At 46.5% G+C, this 24,718-nt stretch overlaps 2 protein-coding genes and 1 long non-coding RNA gene across 4 annotated transcripts in view; 1 reads left to right on the plus strand and 2 right to left on the minus strand.

Annotated features, from left to right (window-relative positions):
- LOC134762083 (uncharacterized) overlaps positions 1-4,361 on the minus strand; it is a 250,069-nt gene extending 245,708 nt beyond the window's left edge. The window contains exons 1-2 of one of the 2 annotated variants that reach the window (XR_010141631.1): positions 4,135-4,361; positions 640-715 (exon numbers count right to left, since the gene is read on the minus strand). This is a non-coding gene — a long non-coding RNA (uncharacterized LOC134762083). The remainder of the gene's footprint in view (positions 1-639; positions 716-4,134) is intronic. The other variant, XR_010141632.1, reaches the window with a different exon arrangement.
- Positions 4,362-4,495: 134 nt separating this feature from the next.
- On the plus strand, positions 4,496-6,293 carry NANOS1 (nanos C2HC-type zinc finger 1). Its single transcript, XM_024253346.3, has one exon. It carries the CDS (start codon positions 4,592-4,594, stop codon positions 5,474-5,476), a length of 885 nt encoding a protein of 294 aa, XP_024109114.1. The 5' UTR covers positions 4,496-4,591; the 3' UTR covers positions 5,477-6,293.
- Positions 6,294-9,819: 3,526 nt separating this feature from the next.
- Positions 9,820-24,718, minus strand: part of EIF3A (eukaryotic translation initiation factor 3 subunit A) — a 49,448-nt gene continuing 34,549 nt past the window's right edge. Inside the window, exons 18-22 of the mRNA XM_009245839.4 lie at positions 19,295-19,383; positions 17,206-18,014; positions 13,444-13,645; positions 11,864-12,054; positions 9,820-11,043 (exon numbers count right to left, since the gene is read on the minus strand). Coding sequence (XP_009244114.1) covers positions 10,814-11,043; positions 11,864-12,054; positions 13,444-13,645; positions 17,206-18,014; positions 19,295-19,383 — 1,521 coding nt within the window. The 3' untranslated portion in view covers positions 9,820-10,813. The remainder of the gene's footprint in view (positions 11,044-11,863; positions 12,055-13,443; positions 13,646-17,205; positions 18,015-19,294; positions 19,384-24,718) is intronic.

The following is a 24,718-nucleotide window of genomic DNA, read 5'->3' on the forward strand; positions in this document are numbered from 1 at the left end:
CCCAGAGAGGTTAAGTCCCTTGTCCACTACACCTGACTTTGCACCAGGGCCAGGGTGCAAACCCCGCCCCAAGGCCCAGTAAGCTCTCCCCACTTCACCATATGACTTCTCCACAACAGCAGACCCTAAGCCCAAGCCCCCCAAAGGGCAGGAGCCCCATCCCAGGACTCTCTGAGCTTGACAGAGCCACGATGTGGACAAAGTCAGCCAGGAGAGGGCTCCTCGTGCCCAAATGTGCCTCACCCACCTCCAGGCCCACAGCTGAGGGAGCCAAAGCACCTCCTGTCCCTGGCCAAGGGCTGGCAGGGGGTCAGCGGGAACCCAGAGCCTGACAAACAGCATCTCTATAAGCCGCCTGGACCCCGGCCAAGCTGCCTCATTCCCCAAGGCTGACCTCATGTTTCTGAAGAGCCTCAGGAGCCTGAGGTCTGTGAGCTGCCTCACAGGGTTCAGTTCTGCTGCCAGCAAAGGAAATGGCCCAGGCTGGGGGCCACGCAGAGAGGTGGGAGCACAGAACCCAGGCACCCTCCCCACCACCCACCCCTGCCCTGCCAGAGCCCTCAGCCTGTGCCAGGCAGGCCCCACTCCAGAAGAAACCAAGCAGCACCCTCTAACTTCTGAGGTGTAGCCCATGCCCACCTGTCTTCTCACCTCTGCCGGATACCTGAAGAAACGTTCACAGACTGGCTGTTTCCATCTGTTTCATTCCAGACTCCTGGAAAGTGAGCAAAAGGCAGTGAGACTTCATCAGAGGTGCCAAGAACATCTCTGAAATCAGTGCCAGCACCTCAAAGAGCTAGAGAGCTCACAGCCAGGCTGAGGCCTGTTGCTGGGTGATAAAAGTCACTGTTTATTTAACCCAGAGCTGGGCCAAGTGCCCACACTGGCCTTTCTATGGTCACTGAGAGCAAAGGCTCCCAGGGTACCGAGGCCCAGCGTGTGCTCCAGGACAAAAGCCTTCATGCACTCAGCCTCCACTTCCCGACTTCCCTCCTGGGTCAAACGTCTACTCACCTCGTATAGCAGTCAAGGGGAGCGGCCTGGGGAAACAGTCTGTGGCGGACCCCAAGACACACTCACTTCTCCACCTCCTTCTGGGGCATCTCCATCCCAGCTCCACTTCCCACACACCCAGGCTGCAGGTCCCAGCCAAGGTGTTTGTTCCTATTCTTATCCCTTAAAAGTTTTTATTCTCCCCATACAACCACAAGGGCCGAAAACCACGTGGGGAGGCAAGAAGGCTTCCGCTTCTGTGCCATCGCCTCTCTGGCCTGACCAAGGGGGATCAGACACAGCAGCTGGCAATTTTAAACTTTTCCTGCCAAAGTTATTCTCAGCACTGTGGCTCCCCATCTTCAGAGCTTGAAAAGTCTGCATATCTTGAAAGGATGCAGGCTGCAGGGCCGTGTGAACCGAGCGGAATTTTCCATTCATAGAATAATCATCTTCGTACCACTCTGGGGGGCTGGCGTTCTCGTGGTAAAAGCTCCGAGTTCAGGGTCAGCAAACCTGCCAGGCGTCTGCAGGAGCCCTGCGGCATGGAGGTTCTTTTATTTATTTTTGGTGGAGAGGGGGAGGAAATAAAGGAATGACTTTCTACCTTGTGTGCCAACACAAACTTGGAAAAGGATCTGGGTTGGCAAGTGCTGAATATTACTGCCTGGTTTCATGACTTACATCAACCATCGGGGGCTAGAAGGAAGAGGCCGAAGCATGGATCTTTAACCCCTAACCCAGAGAGGCGGCCAGAACAGGCCTCACTTCACTGCTTCAAGTCCTTTCCCGCGCCCGCCAGCCAGAGCCCTGGATTGCTCTTTGAGGGCAGGGGCCCCAGCCAAGGCCATATCGCCTCACCTCACTTCACTTCTTTCCAGCTTCCCCTGTGTTCTGCCTTAGAGTTCTTAGAGTTCTGCTGATGCATGCACAGGCTTATTGTCTGAGATACCTTGCGGGTCCAGGGTGTAATGAGAAGGCCACCTGGCCGGGAGTAACAGGACCAGAGTCTTAGTTCTGTCACATAGTCACTGTGGTCTGAAAGAAGTCCTACTTGGCTGGGTGCAGTGGCTCACGCCTGTAATCTCAGCATTTTGGGAGGCCGAGGTGGGCAAATCACCTGAGGTCAGGAGTTTGAGACCAGCCAATATGGTGAAACCCCATCTCTATTAAAAATACAAAAATTAGGTGGGCATGGTGGCACATGCCTCTAATCCCAGCTACTCAGGAGGCTGAGGCAGGAGAATCGCTTGAACCCAGGAGGCAGAGATTGCAGTGAGCCAAGATCGTGCCATCACACTCCAGTCTGGGTGACAGAGTGAGACTCTGTTTCAAAAAAAAAAAAAAGAAATCCTACTCTTCTCTAGGTCTCATTTTCTTCATCTGTAAGGATTGGATAGAACTGGGTGCAGTGGCTCACATTTGTAATTCCAGCACTTTGTGAGGCCAAGACAGGAGGATCACTTGAGGCCAGGAGTTCAAGACCAGCCTGGGCAACATAGCGAGACCCCTGTCTATTAAAAAAGAAAAAAAAAAGGCAAGAAAAGATCGAACAGAATGATCCTAAAGATCCCTTCCCATGCTGACATTCTGATTCCCTCATTCATTCATTATAATATTAACCAATGCCAGCACTAGGTTCTGGGCATCCCCTGCTGAGCCATTCTAAACCTGCTGGGCACAGCCAAGACCTATGAGTGTGGCCTCAGGCCTAATGAGGGCTCATTGTTTCCACAGCCACTGCATGGTCCAGAGTGGGGAAGGAAACCCCCACCTGCCCCATGAAGCCCACTCTGCCAGGGCCCACCTGCCAGGGGAGGCATTTTCCTGATCCCAGTTCTAGGTTTTGTCCTAGAAGAGCCCTCAGTATCTAAAGCCTTTCCTACTTTCAATTTTTAAAAAAGTTGGGAAGCGTAAGACCACCTGCCATCTTCCTAATCAAAACTCATCTTCTGGCTCTTATTCTCCATGACTTTTACACAACATGTTTTCTTCATTTCAAAGTATTTAATTATAATGTTGAGGCCAGGTGTGGTGGCTCATGTCTGTAATCCCAGCACTTTGGGAGGCCAAGGCAGGAAGATCGCTTGAGGCCAGGAGTTCAAGACCAGCCTAGGCAACATAGTGAGACCCTGTCTCAAGAAAAAAAAAAAAAAAGAAAGAAAAAGAAAAATCAAGAAGAAAAAAGAAAGAGAGAGAAAGAAAGAAAGAGACCAGACGCGGTGGCTCACGCCTGTAATCCCAGCACTTTGGCAAGCCAAGGGGGGGGCGGATCGCGAGGTCTGGAGTTCAAGACAAGCCTGGCCAACATAGTGAAACCCCGTCTCTACTAAAATACAAAAAATTAGCCCGGCGTGGTGGCGGGCATCTGTAATCCTAGCTGCTTGGAAGGCTGAGGCAGGAGAATTGCTTGAACCCGGGATGCGGAAAGAAAAAAAAAAAGAAAAGGAAGGAGGGAAAGAAGGAAGGAAGGAAGGAGACAAAATATAACATTGAATACAGGTTGTTTTTCAAACTGCACATACAACCCACATTTTGACTCAGGCCTCTGGGGCGAGGGGGTACACACACACACATCCCAGACACTGTCCTAGGCTCTCCAGCCATGAGATTTTCCGGCCCAGCCCCAGCCCCGACCTAAGTCACCGGTTATCGGCCACCCATTGGCTGAAGTCCCTGAGCACCTGTTGGGAGGAAGGCTGCTGCGTGCAGCGGGAAAGTCCTGCGTCCCTCCGCTCTTACCGCGGCAGGAACCACAGCCTCCCCGAACCTCAGGGTTTGTGTGGATTTCGCCCAGGGGAAAGCGCTGCAACGCGCGGTGCAAACGGAAGCCACTGGCTGGTTGGGCGGCTGTGATGGGAGAGCTGCATCCTTCCATCGCGTCCAGCTTTTCATGCTGATGTTGGTGAGAAGGGGGTGGATAGCGGAGATTCTCACGATGCGGGCCTGGGGCCATTAAAGGCTGGGAGGTGGGGACGTAAACCTGTGGCCACCTTGACCCCTGTCCTCGGTGGGCCTCACCACCAGGCCGAGGAGACCCAGGCCTGGTCACCTGCTCCAAGCCCAGACCCGGCGCTCGAACGAAGGCAGGCCCCAGCAGCCGTCCCTCCCCGGCCCTTCTCTCCCCTACTTTCTCCTCACCTCCCAGCTGCGCGGAGAACACGCCCCCTCCCCGTGTTCCCACCAATCAGCGTCCGGAGCGGCGCCCGAGGCGCCGGGGGGCTCCGGTCTGCAGCCAATGAGCTCCACGGCCCGAGGCGGCGCCTCGCCCGCCCCCTCCCAGAATGAAGGCCGCCCGACAGCCGGCGAGGCTGGCGCAGCGCGCGGGGCGCGGGAGCCGCGCGGGCCGGAGCAGAGCGCGCGCACAGCCAGCCCGCCTCCGCTCCGCCTCCGTCCGGGGCGCGGGCGAGGTGGCCGGGGCGGGGGAGCGCAGGGGGCAGGGCCGCGGCGGCGAGGCCGGGGGGCGGGGAGGAGCGGGCCCGATAAAAGGCGGCGCGGCGGCCCCACCCCGCGGCAGGCCGGCGGGCAGGCTCGGCGGATCTCTTCCGTCCGGCCCGCGCCGGCGGCGGGGAGGCGGCGCGCGGCCCGCAGCCCGCCCATGGAGGCTTTCCCTTGGGCGCCCCGCTCGCCCCGCCGCGGCCGCGCCCCCCCGCCCATGGCGCTCGTGCCCAGCGCCCGCTACGTGAGCGCCCCGGGCCCGGCGCACCCGCAGCCCTTCAGCTCCTGGAACGACTACCTGGGGCTCGCCACACTCATCACCAAAGCGGTGGACGGCGAGCCGCGCTTCGGCTGCGCCCGCGGTGGGAACGGCGGCGGCGGCGGCTCCCCGCCCTCCTCCTCCTCGTCGTCCTGCTGCTCCCCCCACGCGGGGGCCGGGCCTGGGGCGCTGGGGCCGGCGCTGGGGCCGCCCGACTACGACGAGGACGACGACGACGACGACGACAGCGACGAGCCGGGGTCCCGGGGCCGCTACCTGGGGAGCGCGCTGGAGCTGCGCGCACTGGAGCTGTGCGCGGGCCCCGCCGAGGCCGGGCTGCTAGAGGAGCGCTTCGCCGAGCTGAGCCCGTTCGCGGGTCGTGCCGCCGCCGTGCTGCTGGGCTGCGCGCCCGCCGCCGCCGCCGCCGCCACTACCAGCGAGGCGACGCCGCGCGAGGAGCGGGCCCCGGCGTGGGCGGCCGAGCCCCGGCTGCACGCGGCCTCCGGGGCGGCGGCCGCCCGGCTGCTTAAGCCCGAGCTGCAGGTGTGCGTGTTCTGCCGGAACAACAAGGAGGCGATGGCGCTCTACACCACCCATATCCTCAAGGGCCCCGACGGGCGAGTGCTGTGCCCCGTGCTGCGCCGCTACACGTGTCCCCTGTGCGGCGCCAGCGGCGACAACGCGCACACCATCAAGTACTGCCCGCTCTCCAAAGTGCCGCCGCCGCCCGCCCGCCCGCCGCCCCGCAGCGCCAGGGACGGCCCGCCTGGCAAGAAGCTGCGCTGAAGGCCCGGGCTCCTGGCCACCCAGGGTCGCCGCCGCCCCTCGCGCCGCTAGGTCTGCGAACCATCTCGCCCCCGCCGTGGGGAGGCGTGCGGCTCAGCGGTCGGCTCGACGTGGGACGTCGTCCTGGTGGTTTTTGAAAAGCAGCCGACCGTGCGGAGTACTTCCGTGCTGAACAATTGGGACTAGACGCTGAAATCCCCGTTTGTCTTCAGTTTCTAGTTTGCACATCCAGAACGGCGAAGGCTGGGTGTGTATTCCACTAACTGAAATATGGCAACTTAGAGGCGCTGTTTATTTACTGTATACGTCGACCTATTTTAGATGCCCATCAGTATGAAATTGTCTCAATCTTGGATGTTTCATTTTATGAATGGAGGCACTTTACTAGGTCTAGAATATTTTTTTAAAAGCCTCTGAACTGAGCTTAAAACTGGCGATTTTATGAAATGTCGGCAAAATGACTTATTTTATTGTTTGAAGCGAGTTAATATTCTCAGTTGTCCTTAAAAATCAGTTACTCTAATTCCAGGTGAAGCAAGCCGCTGGTAGCATCACCCTTACGAGAAGTGAAGGTTTTGTAAACTTTCCAGTATTAATTTGGGCGGGTATTCCCTCCTTGTGGCTTGTTTCTGTCCTAGCTGGAGGTGTAAAATGCACAATGTGTAGCAGGTAGAATACAGCTCCTTATCGTTCTATGTACCAGGTATTTTATTACTGAACTAGCAACTAGCCTTTTCCACATTTAAAAGTTGTGCCAAGTCATAATCATATTGTGTATAACTTGGAAATGGTGCTGTTTAAAAAAATTGTGTATTTATACAGTAACAGTATGAATTCATTAATCTCACCTGTAACTTTCCTACTTGGCCTTTTCTCTACACACCCACTTCCAGTTCTTTAAAAACGTTTATGATACTAGGATCAAAGGGAGGAAGGTAAGACAGCAGTATTAATTCACCCTAGATTGCTCAATTTCAGGGGTTCCTAGTGGAGGAAAGCCCATTCCAGCTGTTGCCTCTCAAACAAATAGAAGATGGATCTCTAGCTCTGAGCTATTCGTGTATTAACTCGTATTCAAGAAGGTTCCACCGTGGGCTGCGTCTGACTTTAATACAGGCAGTGCTCAAACCAGAATAAGCACTAATTAAAGGAATTGTTGGGGGTCCTTCATGTTCCCACTCCTACTGGAAGACCCATGTCCGTTTCCGGAACCCCACCAGTTTACCCATAAGCAAGACTAAACCTGATCCTTGGGCAAAAGTTCCTAACCCCTACTTTACCCTCCCACCCTTTTAAATCCACCATACTGAATGCCACACTGTGGAATGCAGCTACCTGCCAATCAAGGCAATAGAAGGCAAAAAATAGAAGTGAATTAAGATGAACTCATCTGAAATACACAAATGCATTACTATCTGAAGATACCAGCAAGAGATTTAGTCTACGTGTATAAGGCTCCCAGTAGGATTTAGCTAGGCTACTAGAAGTTAGACTGCTTTCATATTAAACAGCCAGCTTCCTCCACAGCAAATTAACTCAATCAGGAGCCTTCATTTGAAGGTGTGTTAGAGGGTGGGGTAAATACCCGATAGCTGTCTTTTTGGTCAAAGAAAAGGTGCATATCAAGAACTTGGGGGCAGGGGGAAAGCACACTGTTTCTTAGCCAGGAAAGACAAATAATCCAACTCTGCTAGTCTTAACCCCAGACCAGAGAACTGCAGATCTGATTGGGCCTAAATTAAGTAGCTTAATGAAACCATGTAATTACTTGTTCTCCTTTCTTTTGCTAGAAAATATACCGGTTTAAATTAGCTTCACCTTCTGGGTGAAGTTTCTAAGGTCAACATGAATCCTCCTACTTCTCCCACTGCTTGTGTTCTGCCTTTTCAAAAGGACCACTATGAACAGATCAGCGCATTCTCTAGGCCAAAAGGGCTAGCCAGGTGGTAAGATCAATTTAGCTACTTTGTATTTTCGTCAAATTACAGACCGTTTCCAAAGGTCTTGAACATGAGGCTTTGGCATAGCCTCAATATATGGGAGTCACTGTGATGAGATGTGCCTAATGTTAGATATTCTGACACTGCTATTTTACCAGAACTAAGAACATACTGAGCTGGAGCTTCCTGAGGGCCGGAGAGTATTGGAAAAGGTATCCAGAAGACCCTCTCGTCAACTACTCAGGCAGCCACTATTCATCTATTTTTAAAGTACTCCATTTTCAGGCCGGGTGTGGTGGCTCATGCCTGTAATCTCAGCACTTTGGGAGGCGAGGTGGGTGGATCACAAGGTCAGGAGACCAGCCTGGCCAACATGGCGAAGCCCTGTCTCTACTAAAAATACAAAAATTAGCCAGGTGGTGTGGCGGGCGCCTGTAATCCCAGCTACTCAGGAGGCTGAGGCAGGAGAATTGCTTGAAACCGGGAGGCGGAGGTTGCAGTGAGCCCAGATCACGCCACTGCACTCCAGCCTGGGCAACAGAGCGACTGTCTCCAAAAAAGAGAAAAAGTACCCCATGTTCACAGCCCCTGTGCCAGATTTGCCTAGGTTTTCCAGCTGACAATGAATACTGGGAGTTAAAATGCAGAGTATTACTATAGTTAATTTTCTAGGGTTCTCTTATGAAAAGTATATGTAAACAAATTCATTTAAAAATCCTTGGAACTCAATGTGGAACTTTAAACATTTTGCAAAATTACATTTAGAGAAACCCAATCTTTCAAAGTTTAAGAAATATACAAAGTATGACAAAATTATCTTCATAAGAACATGCTGCATACTTGGCTAAGTAGCAAAACAAAACGGAATAGTCAAAAGGGCTTCTCCAACTGTAGAGGTACAGATTGTCTTAACTTGTTCTTTTCTGTACAGACTCAAAGTTTCTAGTGGCTTTTTTTTTCTTTGTATTTTAATTTTCCTACAAAGTCCTTTTTGGAAGTTGCAGAATTATTAGCTTTGATGAGAACAACTTTTGTCATAGATTTGATTTATTAAACCAAAATTATACATATTAAAATTATATCACAAATATATATGCTTCCAGACAAAGAAAAGTTTGTTAGTCCTGATTTTCTAATCGTAGCCACTCAAGGAACAGTCCTTTCATAGTACCCCATGTATTTCAGTTAGACTTATAAAATTATAAATCAATCTATGGTCAGTGTCTTTGGTTAAAAAAAAAAACAAAACCACAGGCAGTTCTTTACATGAAAACGTCCCACACGTTACAGATGCCAACCACCTCCCGGTAGCCACTATGGATAACTAATGAGATGCAAAGTCTTTTTTGGACCGATGATGTCTCTACTACTGGATCTATCTGTATTAACAGCAATGTTACTCTCAATGAAACTGCAGAAACCACCAGGAACATGGAAGACCACCTCACAGATCGGTGAGTAGGCTGCTTGTTCAGCTTTCCTTTAACACCTGTTGGTAAATACTAATGGGAGTAGACAGAGTTGTATGGCCTGGACAGTGGAAACCAAGAGCAGGATCACAAAGTAACAGCATCAGACTCTTCTGCCCTCCTCTTGCACTTGGGTTCTGACTCCCAGAACAAAGAACTTGGGAGAACAGTACGGGAGACTGAGCAGAAAGGATGGGTTTGCTGACTAGCCTTGTAACCTAACTCTAACGTAGGCAGCAGTAACTCATCTGAACAAATCTGATTAAATAAATTGTTGGGGCTTGCCTGTGATGTCACACGTACAGATCTACTCTCCAGGAAACAAACTCTTAGCAGGTTACTGCCCCATTTATAATCACTGATCTGAAATTCTCTTGTTATGAAAGAAAAGTCCTTCTCCCCCACGAAAGACCTTTAAAGACTTCTACGTATTTGAAATACCAGATACTAAGGTGTTTAAAATGATTTCTATCACTGGTAACATCAAACAAAAAAGGCTGCATCTGGTTAAGTTAAAAAAGCATCAATACTCCCTCTTCTGGCCCTACAGCTGTACCAACAGGAATTCTCACCACTACTCAGTAACAGAAATAAGTGCCTACAGCCATGATGAATTTGTAACATTTTCTCAGATTAACTATGATTTTTCTAATTTCAGGTGAAAACCCAAGGTGGTACTTCAAACACACACATGCACACACAAACTCAGAGGACAGCGTTACAAGGAAACCAAGGAATTCCTGCATTAACAAAGGAAGACATGTTAGGGGGACATCCTAGCCACATATGCTTTCTGTTACATTTAGGTTCATTTTCATTGATACTAAACACAGACATTTAATGGCACTGATAAAAATTCAAGTAAACTCAACTGAATATGCAAACTTACCATTCTAAACAAAATACTATAACCACAAATCAACACTAAAACAAATTCTGTAAGTATTTTATTTATCACTGAAGAAAAAACACAGCAGCAAGTTCTGTGTTGGCTTCAATGAGACCAAATAGTTAATCTTTAACATAGCTACTGCACTCCAAAATTGAAGTCAACACAGTCATTACTACAAATTACTTGTTGAAAGAATCTATCTTCAAGAGAAAGAAAATTAGGAAAGAGAATTTAAACGATTCCTCCAAACCATACATTTATAAATATTGTCATATTTAAAATGCTTGAAAGGCATGAATTCTCCATTAATGGAAAAGCAGTTTGCTATTGGCAACAGAAAAAAACTCAGCGATAGTTTACCAAATGCTTTAAAATTTAAAAGCTATACTGTTTGGATTCACACTTGCGCAGTAATCTTGTCATTACAACAACTGCAAATTGCTTTGTACTCACCTTCTCTCAAGTAAAATCTAAAGAAAACCCCACCGTATCCAATGTTTGTAATGTTTACTTCAAGTGAATCTAAAAAATTTCTAAATTTAGTTTATGGTAAATACCTCAAAATACCTAAAATAGGTACATATCAACCACTTAAAGGTGTGAAAATTGTTTCAGATTCACTGCTTTAAAGGGTCTTCAAATATATTTTAATAGAACCTTACTTCTTTCCAAATTAATATCAGATATTTCAAAATCAAAAAAAATATATCAGTTCTATACCAAGATAAAGGTGTTACTCAATACCTGAAGGTTCACATTTTAAATTTATTTTTTAGTTTTTCTTTTTTGTCAACAAATGATTGATGAAATAATGCAACACCCTTAAATTCCAGAAAATGGCATGGTTTTTCCAACCTCCTGTGGATATGCTGCATGATCAATCTATTATATAGGATTAATACAAGTTCATGCTTTTTGTGTTATGGTGAAACAACATTAAAGAATCCAATTTAGATTGGTTGAAGCACAAGTATAATAATCCTTGAATGTGATCAAACCTATTTAAGACACCAGTTTAAATCCATTATCTTGAGACTTAACGTCGTACTGTGGTCCATCCATCTTCATCAGTCTCATTTTTAGTACGACGAAGAGATTCCCTATCTTTCTCAGCTCTCCATGAGGCCTTCTCTTTTTCACCTTCTCTTTCTCGGTCTCGGTCTCTTTCTCGGTCTCTTGAAAGAGCTGGGGGAGGAACTCGACGAGGAGGGTCCCGCTCTTCTGCCCGGTCATCTTTCCTGTCATCAGCACGTCTCCAAGAACTTACTAAAAAGTTTAATTAAAAAAAAAAAATTAAGCTAGTACTATATTCTATTGGCTCAAATTAAGCAGAAGAAATGTCTCAACTTACTCAAAATTCCTGTACTAAAGATTAACAATACAGGAATCATAATTAAAGCTCATACAATTTCTGACAATCCTTAACATACAGATGTACAGATAAAACTCAAAATCTGAAAACAGGCAAAAACCACTAGCCTGGGAAGGACTACAGTTAGTATAAACCCCATAAGACAAGGTGGCAAAAATCTGGCTGAATGAAAATTTTATAACTGAAAGGATTTTTGGCTCTTGAAGAATTTTAACAGCAAATTAACCACACAAAATACAGGAGTTTTTAAAGTTATGGCTATGACAGAAAAATTCTCTCACAACAGGATGTCAAGACATGGAAAATGTTTAAGAACCAAGAGAAAAATGAGGATTTTAAAAATGAAAAATACACATATTTTAAAAAAGAATAAACTTCTGTTACAATTTCAGAGAAAATGTTTCTACTTTGTGCTTAATCTGCCAGGAAGCTGCTTTTAAATAACAATTTTTTTCATTTTTATTAAGTAAACTTTATATATATTGCCTGCTATCCAATTTAATCTACTACTGTACTTTGAATTTAGAGATAAGTGCACTTCACAACATGACCATTGAGTAACTGTATGAAAATTATGAATTCTAAATAGAATATGAACTCTGTTATTGTTGGCCTTCATACAAATTTATGATATAATTAAATAACCCAAATACCCACACCCCCCCCCAAGAAACGACAGTTCTCCAATACTTCAGTTGTATGTAACCTCTATACCTTCTTCACGTTCTGATCTGAGCGGAGGTCCTCTTCGGTCCCTGTCGTCTCTTAGATCTCGTCTTTCTCTTAGATCACGCCGGTCATCCCTCTCACGGCGCCGGTCATCCCTATCCCTATCGTCCCTGCGACTTGAGTCTCTCCAGCTTGAAGATTCCTCAGCTGGTCCTCTTCTCCAGCCACCTTCATCCCTGTAGCCATTTACAATGACAAGGCAGGTTCTTACTGTTAGACCAAATGGATAATTATAAGTACATCCAGTCCAAGCTGGGGCTTAGAGTTTACAAATGTAACAGAGACAGTTTAAACTCATAACCTGACCTTACCTGATGCCTGGGGCGTGGAGAACAAATGAGAACACCCAGATCTGTGCTGTCCCACTCAGTAGCCGCTACCCATATGTGGTTACTTACATTTAAAGTAAAATGGAGATATTTCCTTAGGCGCACCAACCATATATTCTAAGTGCTTGGCCGCCAAACGTGACTGCTGACTACCATACTGGCCAGCAGACACATTTTCTTCCTTGAAGAAAACTGCATCGAACACTGCTGGTCTACATTTGTCAGTACAAGGACACTTTGGCAGAGGGAGCAAGCTAGAACTTCTACTACTAATAAAATCAAAGGGCTTTTGATAATTTAAGGGCAAGAAAACTGACTGCCCTAAACCAAAGGGAAAAGCAATGGACTGACAAAGATGGCTGGACTGGTTCCAATGCCCCAACAGGTCATACAGCCTTTAGACAGCCATGAAGTTTGGGCCTCCATTTTCTTACTTTAAGAGGGAATGGTTTTTTTTGTTTTTTGTTTTTTGTTTTTTTTTGAGACAGAGTTTCGCTCTTGTTGCCCAGGCTGGAGTGCAATGGCGTGATCTCGGCTCACCACAACCTCCGCCTCCCGGGTTCAAGCAATTCTCCTGCCTCAGCCTCCTGAGTAGCTGGGATTACAGGCATGCGCCACCACGCCCAGCTAATTTTGTATTTTTTAGTAGAGATGGGGTTTCTCCATGTTGGTCAGGCTGGTCTCGAACTCCTGACCTCAGGTGATCTGCCCACCTCAGCCTCCCAAAGTGCTGGGATTACAGGTGTGAGCCACCGCGTCCAGCTAAAAATTTTTTTAAGCCTGCATTATGATTCTAAGAGATAAGGGGGGTGCTGGGGAATAACGAGGAACATCATTTCTCAAAAATAGTTTGAAATACACAGGCCAGTGTCTTAAAACAATCCCAACTGCAGCTCTACAAATAATTTTTTTTTTTTTTGAGATGGAGTTTCACTCTTGTCACCCAGGCTGGAGTACAATGGCGCGATCTCCGCTCGCTACAACCTCCGCCTCCTGGGTTCAAGTGATTCTCCAGCCTTGGCCTCCCAAGTACCTGGGATTACAGGCGCGCCACCACCACATCTGGCTAATTTTTTTATTTTCAGTAGAGACAGGGTTTCACTATGTTGGCCAGGCTGCTCTCGAACTCCTGAACTCAGGTGATCCGCCCACCTCGGCCTCCCAAAGTGCTGGGATTACAGGCGTGAGCCACTGCGCCCGGCCTCTACAAATAATTTAATTAGAACATCATCACACCTAGGTCTTCTGAAGCGATCCTCTCGATCCACATCTCTCTCTCTGTCCCTTTCTCTCTCAGGGTCCTTGTCATTCTCCTCTCGATCTTGATTATCTCTGTCCCTTTCTTTTTCTCTGTCCCATTCACGTTCTTCTGATGGCCTTGATTCTCGAGGTGGACCCCAGCTCTCCTCTCTGGCTTTTTCTTTCTCTCTCCATCCACCTATTTTTTTGAAAAAGCAAAACATTTTTAAAATATTTTTAAAAGAAGAAACAGACTGGCAATCATGAATAGACGTTGGCATTAATTCATCATCATTCTAAATGCTAATTTAAGACACTGATTAAAAAAATACTAAAGCTGTGTACATCACTGTACAGACATCATTAACAGTATCTTAAACTTATATAAGAAACTTAAAATAGGCTGGGCATGGTGGCTTACACCTGTAATCCCAGCATTTTGGAAGACCGAGCCGGGTGGATCACTTAAGGTCAGGAATTCGAGACCAGCCTGGCCAACATGGTAATAACCCTGTCGCTACTAAAAATACAATTAGCCAGGTATGGTGGTGCACCTGTAGTCCTAGCTACTTGACTTGGGAGGCTGAGGCATGAGAACTGCTTGAACCTGGGAGGCAGAGGCTGCAGTGAGTCAACACAGTGCCACTGCACTCCAGCCTGGATGACAAAATGAGACTGTCTCAACAAACAGGAATTAAACAAAAAAAAAAAAACCCAAAAACCTTAAATGATTTGGGTTGAGTGTTCCATAAAACAAAAGTATCACTGAAAATTTTAGAATTTTTCCTATTGCAGCATAATATCTGTTCTGATGTTAAACAGATCACTCACTTAAGCAGAAAACTTCAGGAGTTTTCTCTGAGTCCCAATTTTGAGGTATTTATACCTTGCAACATTTTCAAGGCCTTCATATCCAAAAAAGAATATTTCCTTTTATATTCCTGTCCTCCACCATTTACCACCCATTATCTAGTCATTAATCATGAATAAATCCTTTAACCCTGCACAGTGGCTCACACTTATGCATGGAATATATGAATCTAGGAACATTTTATATATAGTACATATAAAGATGTACATTTGCTGGTGACCTCACTGTTTAAAATGGCTTCCAAGTGTACTGCTAAAATGCTGTCTAGTGGCCAGGCGTGGTGGCTCATGCCTGTAATCTCAGGAATTTGGGAGGCCGAGGAGGGTGGATCCCTGGAGCCCAGGAGGTCAAGACCAGCCTGGACAACATGGCAAAACCACATCTCTACAAAAAAATACAAAAATTAGCTGGGCTTGGTGGTGTCCACCTATAGTCTGCTGCTCAGGAGGCTGATGTGGTAGGATCTCTTGAGCCCAGGAGGCAGAGGTTGCGGTGATCTGAGATTACGCCACTGCACTCCAGCCTGGGAGACAGAGTGAGACCCCGCCTCAAAAAAAGAAAAAACAAATGCTGTTTAGTGGCCCCAAGCATAAGGTGGCTATGATATGCCTTAAGGAGAAAATACATGTATTAGATAAGCTTTGTTCATGAATGAGTTATAATGCTGTTGACCATTAATTCAATGGTAATGAATCAACAACATATCAGAAATAGGGGGTCTTTAAACACAAACACATAAAAGACATCTTATGTATTGACTGGTTGACAAAAATATCATGACTAGAAGCTTACAAGAACCTAACCTTGTATTTCCCCTAGGAACAGGAGTTCATTCATGGCAACTGTATAAAATATAATTAGCAAATTAGTAAGAATCTGCTATACTGTTACCCCATTTAACATGAGGAAAAGAAAAATTAAATGTCTTACACAAGGTAACAGCTGAATAGTAGGATGAAGTGAGACTAGAAGAGATGAAGTAGGCAACAGAAACAACTGGGGAAAGCAAGGAAGCGGCTCACTTAGATCTGCACTTAGAACAACTGCTCTGGTTATTTCCCCGACACCCAAAATTAAAACTGGGAGTAAGAGAGGCAGCAAAAACCCGTTAAGGGGTGAGGAAAATGATGCTGACCCAGGACCAAGTACAAGCAATGGGAATGGAGAAGAGGGTAGATTTCAGGAACATCAAAAAGGCAGAACTGAACTAAATAAAGATTTAACATAAAGGATGAAACAGAGACAAAACAACTCCCAGATTCCTAGCTCAGACAGTTAGATGGACAGTGATGCCCCTGAAGAGAATCAGAGGGATGGGTGGGCGTGAACAAGTGCACGTGTATGTGATGGTAATGAGTCCAGTTTTGGACAGGCTGTGTTAGACATTCAGTAAGACTACCAAGTGGAGATGTGCTATATGCAGTAAGCAGCTGTCACTTGTGTGCAGTATGCAGAAATTACCTAGAGAAAACTGGCCGGGGCAGTGGCTCACGCCTGTAATCCCAACACTTTGGGAGGCCGAGGTGGGTGGATCACTTGAGGTCAGGAGTTGGAGAGCAGCCTGGCCAACATGGTGAAACCCCATCTCTATTAAAAATACAAAAAAATGGCCGGACGCAGTGGCTCATGCCTGTAATCCCAGCACTTTGGGAGGCCGAGGCAGGCGGATCATGAGGTCAGGAGATCAAGACCATCCTGGCTAACACGGTGAAACCCCATCTCTACTAAAAATACAAAAAATTAGCCAGGCACAGTGGTGGGCACCTGTTGTCCCAGCTACTCGGGAGGCTGAGGCAGGAGAGGGGCGTGAACCTGGGAGACAGAACTTGCAGTGAGGGGAGATCACGCCACTGCACTCCAGCCGGATGACAGAGCAAGACTCCGTCTCCAAAAAAAAAAAAAAAAAAGCCACGCATGGTAGCGTGTGCCTGTAGTCCCAGCTACTTGGGAAACTGAGGCAGGAGAATTGCTTGAACCTGGGAGGCAGAGGTTGCAGTGAGCTGAGATCGTACCACTGCACTCCAGCCTGGGAGACAGAGCAAGACTCCACTTAAAAAAAAAAAAAGAAAAAGAAAAAAAAAAATGGTAATAGACGCATGTCACAAACATGTATACAACTGTTCACGAATAATAAAGTGTGAAACAACAAGCAGGCCAGGCCCAGGACTAAGAAAGAAAATGAGGCTGGGTGCAGTGCCTCACACCTGTTATCCCAGCACTTCACTTTGGAAGGGAGAGGCAGAAGGATAACTTGAGCCCAGGAGTTTGAGACCAGCCTGGGAAACATAGCGAAACCCTGTCTCTCCAAAAAAATAAAATATTAGCAGGGTGTGGTGGCATGTGCCCGTAGTCCTAGCTACTCAGAAGGCTGAGGTGGGAGGCTCCCTAGAGTCCAGGAGGTCAAGGTTGCAGTGAGTCATGACTGCACCACTGCACTCCAGCCTGTGCAACAGAGCAAGACCCTGTCTCAAAAAAAGTAAAGTAAAATGAGTTCCTCCTTGCATAATCTCTCAGTTGGCAAAAATAAATATATAAAGTACATTTTGGTTCCAATTATTTATTTTTAAAAGGAGGCTGGTTCCCAGTAAAACCTGAAAAACACATCAATACTGAAGGCATGAGTACAGGAAGAGCCTTCAAAGAAGCAGTCATCGAAGCCAAAGGAAAATAAAGAGCACATCACTAAAGAAGAGAGGGGTTGGGTTATTTATGTTTTGGATGGTAGTATTCTGAAGGCAAACTTTTGACAGGAAAGTCACTGCAAATGATACTGAAGGAAAGATGAAAGACCAGTTTATCTGGAAAATAATACAGCCCTGATATTTATCCATCAGAATTTCACTTTTACAGGTGAACACTTAAGCATATTCTAGGAAATAGAATTTTACCTGGCTTGACTAATGGTCTCCAAGGACCAGGTCTTGAGTCATCACCCCGTCTGGGAAACCGATCATCATCAGCACGTCTTGAAAGGCGATCATCATCCATGTTTCTCCAAGGGCCCCTGTCATCCTCTGCACCACGCCTAGGAATTCTGTCATCATCAGCATTCCTCCAAGGTCCTCGATCATCATCCAACCCTCGCCTAGGACCCCGGTCATCATCCATGCCTCGCCTGGGACCCCGGTCATCATCCATGCCTCGCCTGGGACCCCGGTCATCATCCATGCCTCGCCTGGGACCCCGGTCATCATCTATGCCTCGCCTAGGACCCCGGTCATCATCCAACCCTCGCCTAGGACCCCGGTCATCATCAGCATTACGCCAGGATGATCGCTCATCGTCAGCGCCTCCTCGCCTCAGCCCCCGGTCGTCATCCATCCCACGTCTTGGTCCTCTGTCCTCATCAGCTGTTCGCCAGCTTCCTCTGTCCTCATCCAGTCCTCGTCTAGGTGGTCTGTCATCATCCGCATGACGCCAGCTTCCCCTGTCTTCGTCAGCAATTCGTCTGGGAGGCCTGTCATCATCTGTGTTACGCCAGGAAGGCCGGTCATCTTCTGCCCCACGGCGAGAGAACCGATCTTCCTCAGGACCACGTCTAGGGCCTCTGTCATCATCCATGCCACGCCGGGGAACCCGATCATCGTCTGGTCTAAGAGAGGACTCTCTATCTTCATCATCCCCCAGACGCCGGGGCCGCTCTTCATCTCTTCTATGAGACCTGTCCTCATCTCGCGCTTCTCCACGTCTCCACTCCCTACACAGCAACAAGAACAATTAAAAACATATCAAATAAAAAAAGCATATGATCCTTTGGGGATTTTTTTTTTCACGTGCTTTTTTAAAACTTCAGTATGGGCCGGAGCAGTGGCTCGCACCTTTAATCCCAGCACTTTGGGAGGCAGAGGCAGGCAGACCACCTGAGGTCAGGAGTTCAAGACCAGCCTGGCCTGGCAAAACCCCATCTCTACTTAATTGTAAGACATGCAGCTGGGCACAGTCGTTCACACCTGTAATCCCAGCACTTTGGAAGGACAAGGCGGGAGGATTGCTTGAGCCCAGGAGTGTGAGACTAGCCTGGGCAACATGTCAAAACCCCATCACTATAAAGAATATAAAAATTGACCAGGCGTGATGGCCCACACCTGTAATCCCAGTACTTTAGGAGGCCAAGGCAGGCAGATTACTTGAGGTCAGGAGTTCAAGACCAGCCTAGCCAACATAGTGAAACCTCGGGTCTACTAAAAATGCAAAAATTAGCCAGGCGTGGTGGTGCATGTCTGTAATCCTACTTGGGAGGATTACAAGTGCCTCCCAGCTACTTGGGAGGCACAAGAATTGCTTCAACCCAGGAGGCGGAGGCTGCAGTGAGCCGAGATCGCGCCACTGCACTCCAGCCTGGGTGACAGAGCTAGATTCTGTCTCAAAAACAAAGAAACAAACAAAATTAACCAGGCATGGTGGAGCGCACCTGTGGTCCCAGCTACTCAGGAGGCTGAGGCAGGAGGATCACCTAAGCCCAGGGAGGTTGAGGCTGTAGTGAGCCGAGATCGCGCCACTGCACTCCAGAGTGAGACGCCATCTCAAAACAACAACAATAACAACAAAAACAACAACACAGGCCAAGTGCAGTGGCTCATGCCTGTAATCCCAGCAATTTGAGAGGCTGAGACAGTGAGATCGCTTGAGGTCAAGAGGTCAAAGCCAGCTTGGGCAACATGGCAAAACCCCATCTCTACCAAAAAATACAAAAAGTAGCCAGGTGTGGTGGCACACACCTGTAATCCCAGCTATTCGAGAGGCTGAGGCACTTGAACCCAGGAGGCAGAGGTTGCAGGGAGCCGAGATTGCGCCACTGCACCCTAGCCTGGGCAGCAGACCCAAAAAAACAAAATACAAACCCATACACAATCAGACATGCACACAATTCTTCATGGCTCTCCTTTCCCTGCCTCTACAAAATGAACCAAATTTAAAAACCACTGATAAGACATTAACAGGAACTAGAGCGGCATTATTTTCCTCAACTCTACTTACTTCTCTGGCGGGCCTCTTCTCCACTCAGAATCTGCTTCAGGTCCTTTTCTCCAGGTGCCTTCTGAATCTCTATCTCCCCAACGAGAGTCCTCCATTGACAAAGTGAAAAAGAAGCATTACATTGGTAACCATTTACTGTTACGACTACTGGTATTACCATTAAAATATTTTTTGTACGTATAACAATATGAAGCCCTTAAATAAGCAAGTTTTAAAATTTCATTTATTTTTTAATCTGAGATCAGACTGACGCCACAGGGAAACTGGTAGTCTCATATATTGTGGGTGGCCTTACAAACCGATATAACACTGCTGGAAAGCAACCTGGGAACATACACCTCTACAGATTTCCTTCAACCTAGAAATCCCCTTTGAAGAATGTGAAAAAAGCCACATGCCCTGAAATGGACATCACAGTGCCTACTAAGCAAAGAAAGGTGGAGTCATTTTATTTAATGTCTAATGGGGGTGGTTAAATTAACAGTACTTCTCTATTCAAAGTACTCTGATGGGCCGGGTGCGGTGGCTCACGCCTATAATCCCAGCAGTTTGGAAGGCTGAGGCGGGTGGATCACAAGGCCAGGAGATCAAGACTATCCTGGCTAACACGGTGAAACCCTGTCTCTACTAAAAATACAAAAAATTAGCCAGGCGTGGTGGCAGGCGCCTGTAGTCCCAGCTACTTGGGAGGCTGAAGCAGGAGAATAGCTTGAACCTGGAAGGCAAAACTTGCAGTTACCCGACACCACACCACTGCACTCCAGCCTGCACCAGAGCGCGAGGCTCTGTCTCAAAAAAAAAAAAAAAAAAAAAAAAAAATTCTACAAAGCTAAGAATAAGCTACAGTCTCAAACAATGCGTGAATAAGAGAACCTTTATTTGAATTTTCTTTTCTTTTTCTTTTTTTTTTTTTTTGAGGTGGAATCTCACTCTGTTGCCCAGGTTGGAGTGCAGTGGTGCGATGTCAGCTAACTGCGGCCTCTGCCTCCCACATTCAAGCGATTCTTGAGCCTTAGCCTCCCAGGTAGCTAGGACTACACGCGACTGCCACCATGCCCGGCTAATTTTTATATTTTTAGTAGAGATGGGATTTCAACATGTTGGCCATGCTGGTCTCGAACTCCTGACCTCAACTGATCCACCTGCCTGGGCTTCCCAAAGTGCTGAGATTATAGGTGTGAGCCACCACGCCTGCCCCTTTATTTGAATTTTTGAAAAAATGTCTTGGCAATGAAACTCTAAAATAACAACTAGAGATGAAAAGCAGTGAAAGACAAGAATGGTTAGAAAATAAGTTAGTCCCGGGTCATCACAGCTAATGATTCTGGGCTGTCTCTTAAGGTGGGGGTTGCTCTAAGAGATTTTCCCAAGTAAACACCGTGAGAGAAAATAGAAACATAACAGTCAAAGGAATTTATGGGCACCACAATCGAGGGAACAAACACAGCCAGAAGGCCAAGCTTCTCCCACTCCCATGCCTGCCTTGCAATTTATACTCAACAAAGAATGCAAGGTTTTACAGGATATAGTACAACTATTACAACCTCCAAGGACTTTTGAAGGATGGCTGTTATCGCCATTAAACAAACAAAAAGAAGTAACTCTGCCTCCTGGGCTCAAGCCATACTCCCTCCCACCTCAGTCTCCCAAGTAGCTGGGCATGCACCACCACGCCCAGCTCATTTTTGTATTTTTTGTGGAGACAGGGTCTCACTATGTTGCCAGACTGGTCTCAAACTCCCAGGCTCAAGCGATCCGCCCGCCTGCCTCGGTCTCCCAAAGTGCTGAGATTATAGGCGTGAACCAATGTGCCCGGCCCAGCAGATCCAAGAGCAGAATGGCCCTGGCTGATGAGCAAACAAACTGAACCAGGATCTCAGAGAACCTGGTACAAACAAACAAAGAGATAAAGAGAGTAAAAGAAACATTAAAGATATAAAGAGAACTTTAAAGGAACAAGAACAGAGAAAAAGGAGAAAAGTTTCCTTAAATTAAGTGGATTTTTGTCTGCTCTAGGGAGACTGAATCCTTAGACCAAAAGGGCAAAAGGCCAAAAAGAAACAAAGATGACCATACACTCAGGTATCTAAACACAGTCATAGGGACAGTTTTAACTTCCTTTACCACAAGAATAGAGAAAAATTCTGTTTCTGAGGAATGAAACAGTATCTACAGAATAAGACCAAAACTAGTATCAAAAATCCTCCCCTCTGTAACACTGTGTACTAAAAACAGAAGCAAAGGTCTCTATTATTTCTGAAAAGATGATTTCGAACTGGCCAAATAATGAACCATTCATTGTTCAACGGTGAGAGAAAAAACTTATGAAACACACACAAAGACATTCTGAAAACAACTGATCAAGGAACAAAAAGTACTCACAAAGGGGAAAACATGATGCAGTGTAAACATACTTGAGACTAAATAATGTTCGCTAATATGGATGTAAAACTTAAAAGTAACTGTTAAGTGAGTACTAAGAGGAAAGATAATGTGTAATGATCTAGAAGCAAAAATACCCAGTCCGCTGCAATAAAATATAAGTTAAGGTATGGTCATGATTTTGTTTTGTTCTGAAGAGGCAAAGGAAAGCTATAATTTATACTGTGGAAGTTTTTTTTAAAAACTTAGGAAAAAATTAATGGTGACCGGGCACAGTGGCTCATGCCTGTAATCTCAGCACTTTGGGAGGCTGAGGTGGGTGGATCACCTGAGGTCAGGAGTTCGAGAGCAGCCTGGCCAACATGGTGAAATTCATCTCTACTAAAAATACAAAATTAGCCGGGCATGGTGGCACACGCCTGTAACCCCACCTACTTGGAAGGCTGAGGCAGGAGAATCACTTGAACCTGCAAGGTGGAGGTTGCAGTGAGCCGAGATCTCGCCATTGCACTCCAGCCCAGGAAAAAAGGGCAAAACTCCATCTCAAAAAAAAAAAAAAAAATTAATGGAATAGAGAAAATAAAAGTGAACCTAGAGGCCAGGTATAGTGGCTCATGCCTGTAATCCCAGCACTCTGAGAGGCTGAGGCGAGTGGATCACGAGGTCAGGAGTTCAAGACCAGCCAGGCCAACACAGTGAAAAACCCCATCTCTACTAAAAATACAAACATTAGCCAGGCGTGGTGGCACACGCCAGTAATCCCAACTACTCAGGAGGCTGAGGCAGGAGAATTGCTTGAAACCGGGAGGCAGAGGTTGCAGTGAGCTGAGATTGCACCACTGCACTCCAGCGTGGGCAACAGAGCGAGACTCTGTCTCCACACAAAAAAAAAAAAAGAACCTAGAAAAGTTCTTCAAATTTGGCTGAAAGAAAAAGAAAGGGGTGCCAGGGACATAGAAGCAAAAAAAAAAGCTCCAAAGCCAAATGTTAGGAATAAAACCAAATATACTAGTTACCATGTTAAATGCAAGTAAATTAAACTAAACTCTCCCAAAAAAAAGGGAAGGTGTGTGTGGGCAGGGGGTGAGGCATAAAACACAAACAAGAGGCTGAAAATGTACAAAAGGGTGGATAGACACATTTGCAAATGCTAACTAAAAGAAAAGGATAATCTCACAAGGTAAGCTTCCTCACATTCCTAAGGAGACATTCCCATAAACTAACAAGATGTAGCAGATTTAAACAAACAGCGCTGATTTCATGCACACACACAACTTTGTGCTCAACAGAAAAAAACATACATAGAACACAAGGGAAAATGTATCATTAAATTCCAAAAACTTGTAAATCATATAGACCACATTTACTTAATACCAAGGAATTAGAACTACAAATTAGCAGTAAGAATAACATAAATTGAAGACACATAAATAACTAGTATCAAGCGTAGGCATACAGATAAGCATTTGATACAGGTGTGGCAAAAATAGAGGAGCAGAGAAAAGGCATGCATGTAAATGTATTTAAATCAGTTATTTTCTTGAGCTTTCTGAGTGGAAAGTAAGCAAGCAATACTTTAAGTGGCAAACAGGGCACCTCCCAAGCAAAAGGAAGAGCGTACAGACAGATGCCACAGACACAGAATAAAGCAGACAACTTGCTCCCCAATGGCTAGAGCACAGGTGACTAACAAGAAAATAGTGTCAAATGAAACTGATGAAACGGCAGCAACACGAAAGACTACTAAGGCGTGTTTTAAAACCTTTGGCTCTCAGTAATGAGTACCAACCAATGAAAGGTTGATCACAGCAGGCACAGTGATCAAACATGCTATACTATGAAAAATCAAGCAGGCCACAACATAGAGGAAGGCCTGAAGCTGGAGGAAGATGATGATGAGGGAGACTAGTAAGTAGACCAACAAGTCTACTTACAAGAAAAATCTGAATTAAGGCAGTAATGTTAGGAAAAGAAAGAAGGAAGAGTAGGTTCAAAGCTGTGACAAAGCAGATACCAGTAACACCAATCAGGAGAGGGAATTTCAGATACAAGACAGAGAAGGGAACACAGGTCCGTTTTGAACCTGAGTGCAATTAAAAATCAGCATTTAGAGGTGATTCCTATTAAATTGCATACTTTGATTCAGAAGTTTTGGGGCTGGACCTGAAAGTCTGCGTTTCTAACAAGTTGCCAGGTGCTGCTGACAGCTGCTGGCCACCAAACATGTCTTTAAGTACCAAGGAGCTACAGAATTCATCATCCTCTAAATTCACGATTATGTCTTCCCCCCCCCCCACCGAGACAGAGTCTTGCTCTGTCACCCAGGCTCGAGTGCAGTGGCACGATCTCGGCTCACTGCAACCTCCGCCTCCCGGATTCAAGCAATTCTCCTACCTCAGCCTCCCAAGTAGCTGGGATTACAGGTGCCGCCACCGCACCCAGCTAATTTTTTTATTTTTAGTAGAGACAGGGTATCACCATGTTGGCCAGACTGGTCTAGAACTCCTGACCTCGCAATCGGCACGCCTCGGCTTCCTAAAGTGCTGGGAATTATAGGCATGAGCCACCACACCCAGCCAGATGATGATGTCTTTCAAGGAACTCAGCAACAGTCCCTCTTCTATAGCAAACTCAGCAGTGCTATGGACAAAACTTTCATGACACGCATGCGCACAAGTATGCTTAAGCCTATAAAATTCCATCTTTGCTAAGACAAGTATAATTCTTTCCCCCTTAGGTGCCTTCTGTTCTTTGGGAAGAGAAAACTACCACATTAAAAAGAGGTGAAAATGGGCTGGGTGCGGTGGCTCACGCCTGTAACCCCAGCACTTTGGGAGGCCAAGGCAAGCAAATCGTTTGAGGTCAGGAGTTCAAGACCAACCTGGCCAACGTGGTGAAACCATATTTCTAATTTTAGTAGTAAATTTTGTATTTTCTACTAAAAATACAAAAATTAGCCAGGCATGGTGTTGGGCGACTATAATTCCAACTACTTGGAAGACTGAAGCAAGAGAATGGCTTGAACCTGGGAGGTGGAGATTG

This window comes from Pongo abelii, chromosome 8 (genome assembly GCF_028885655.2).
Source record: "Pongo abelii isolate AG06213 chromosome 8, NHGRI_mPonAbe1-v2.0_pri, whole genome shotgun sequence".
In the NCBI taxonomy this organism is placed as follows: Eukaryota; Metazoa; Chordata; class Mammalia; order Primates; family Hominidae; genus Pongo; species Pongo abelii.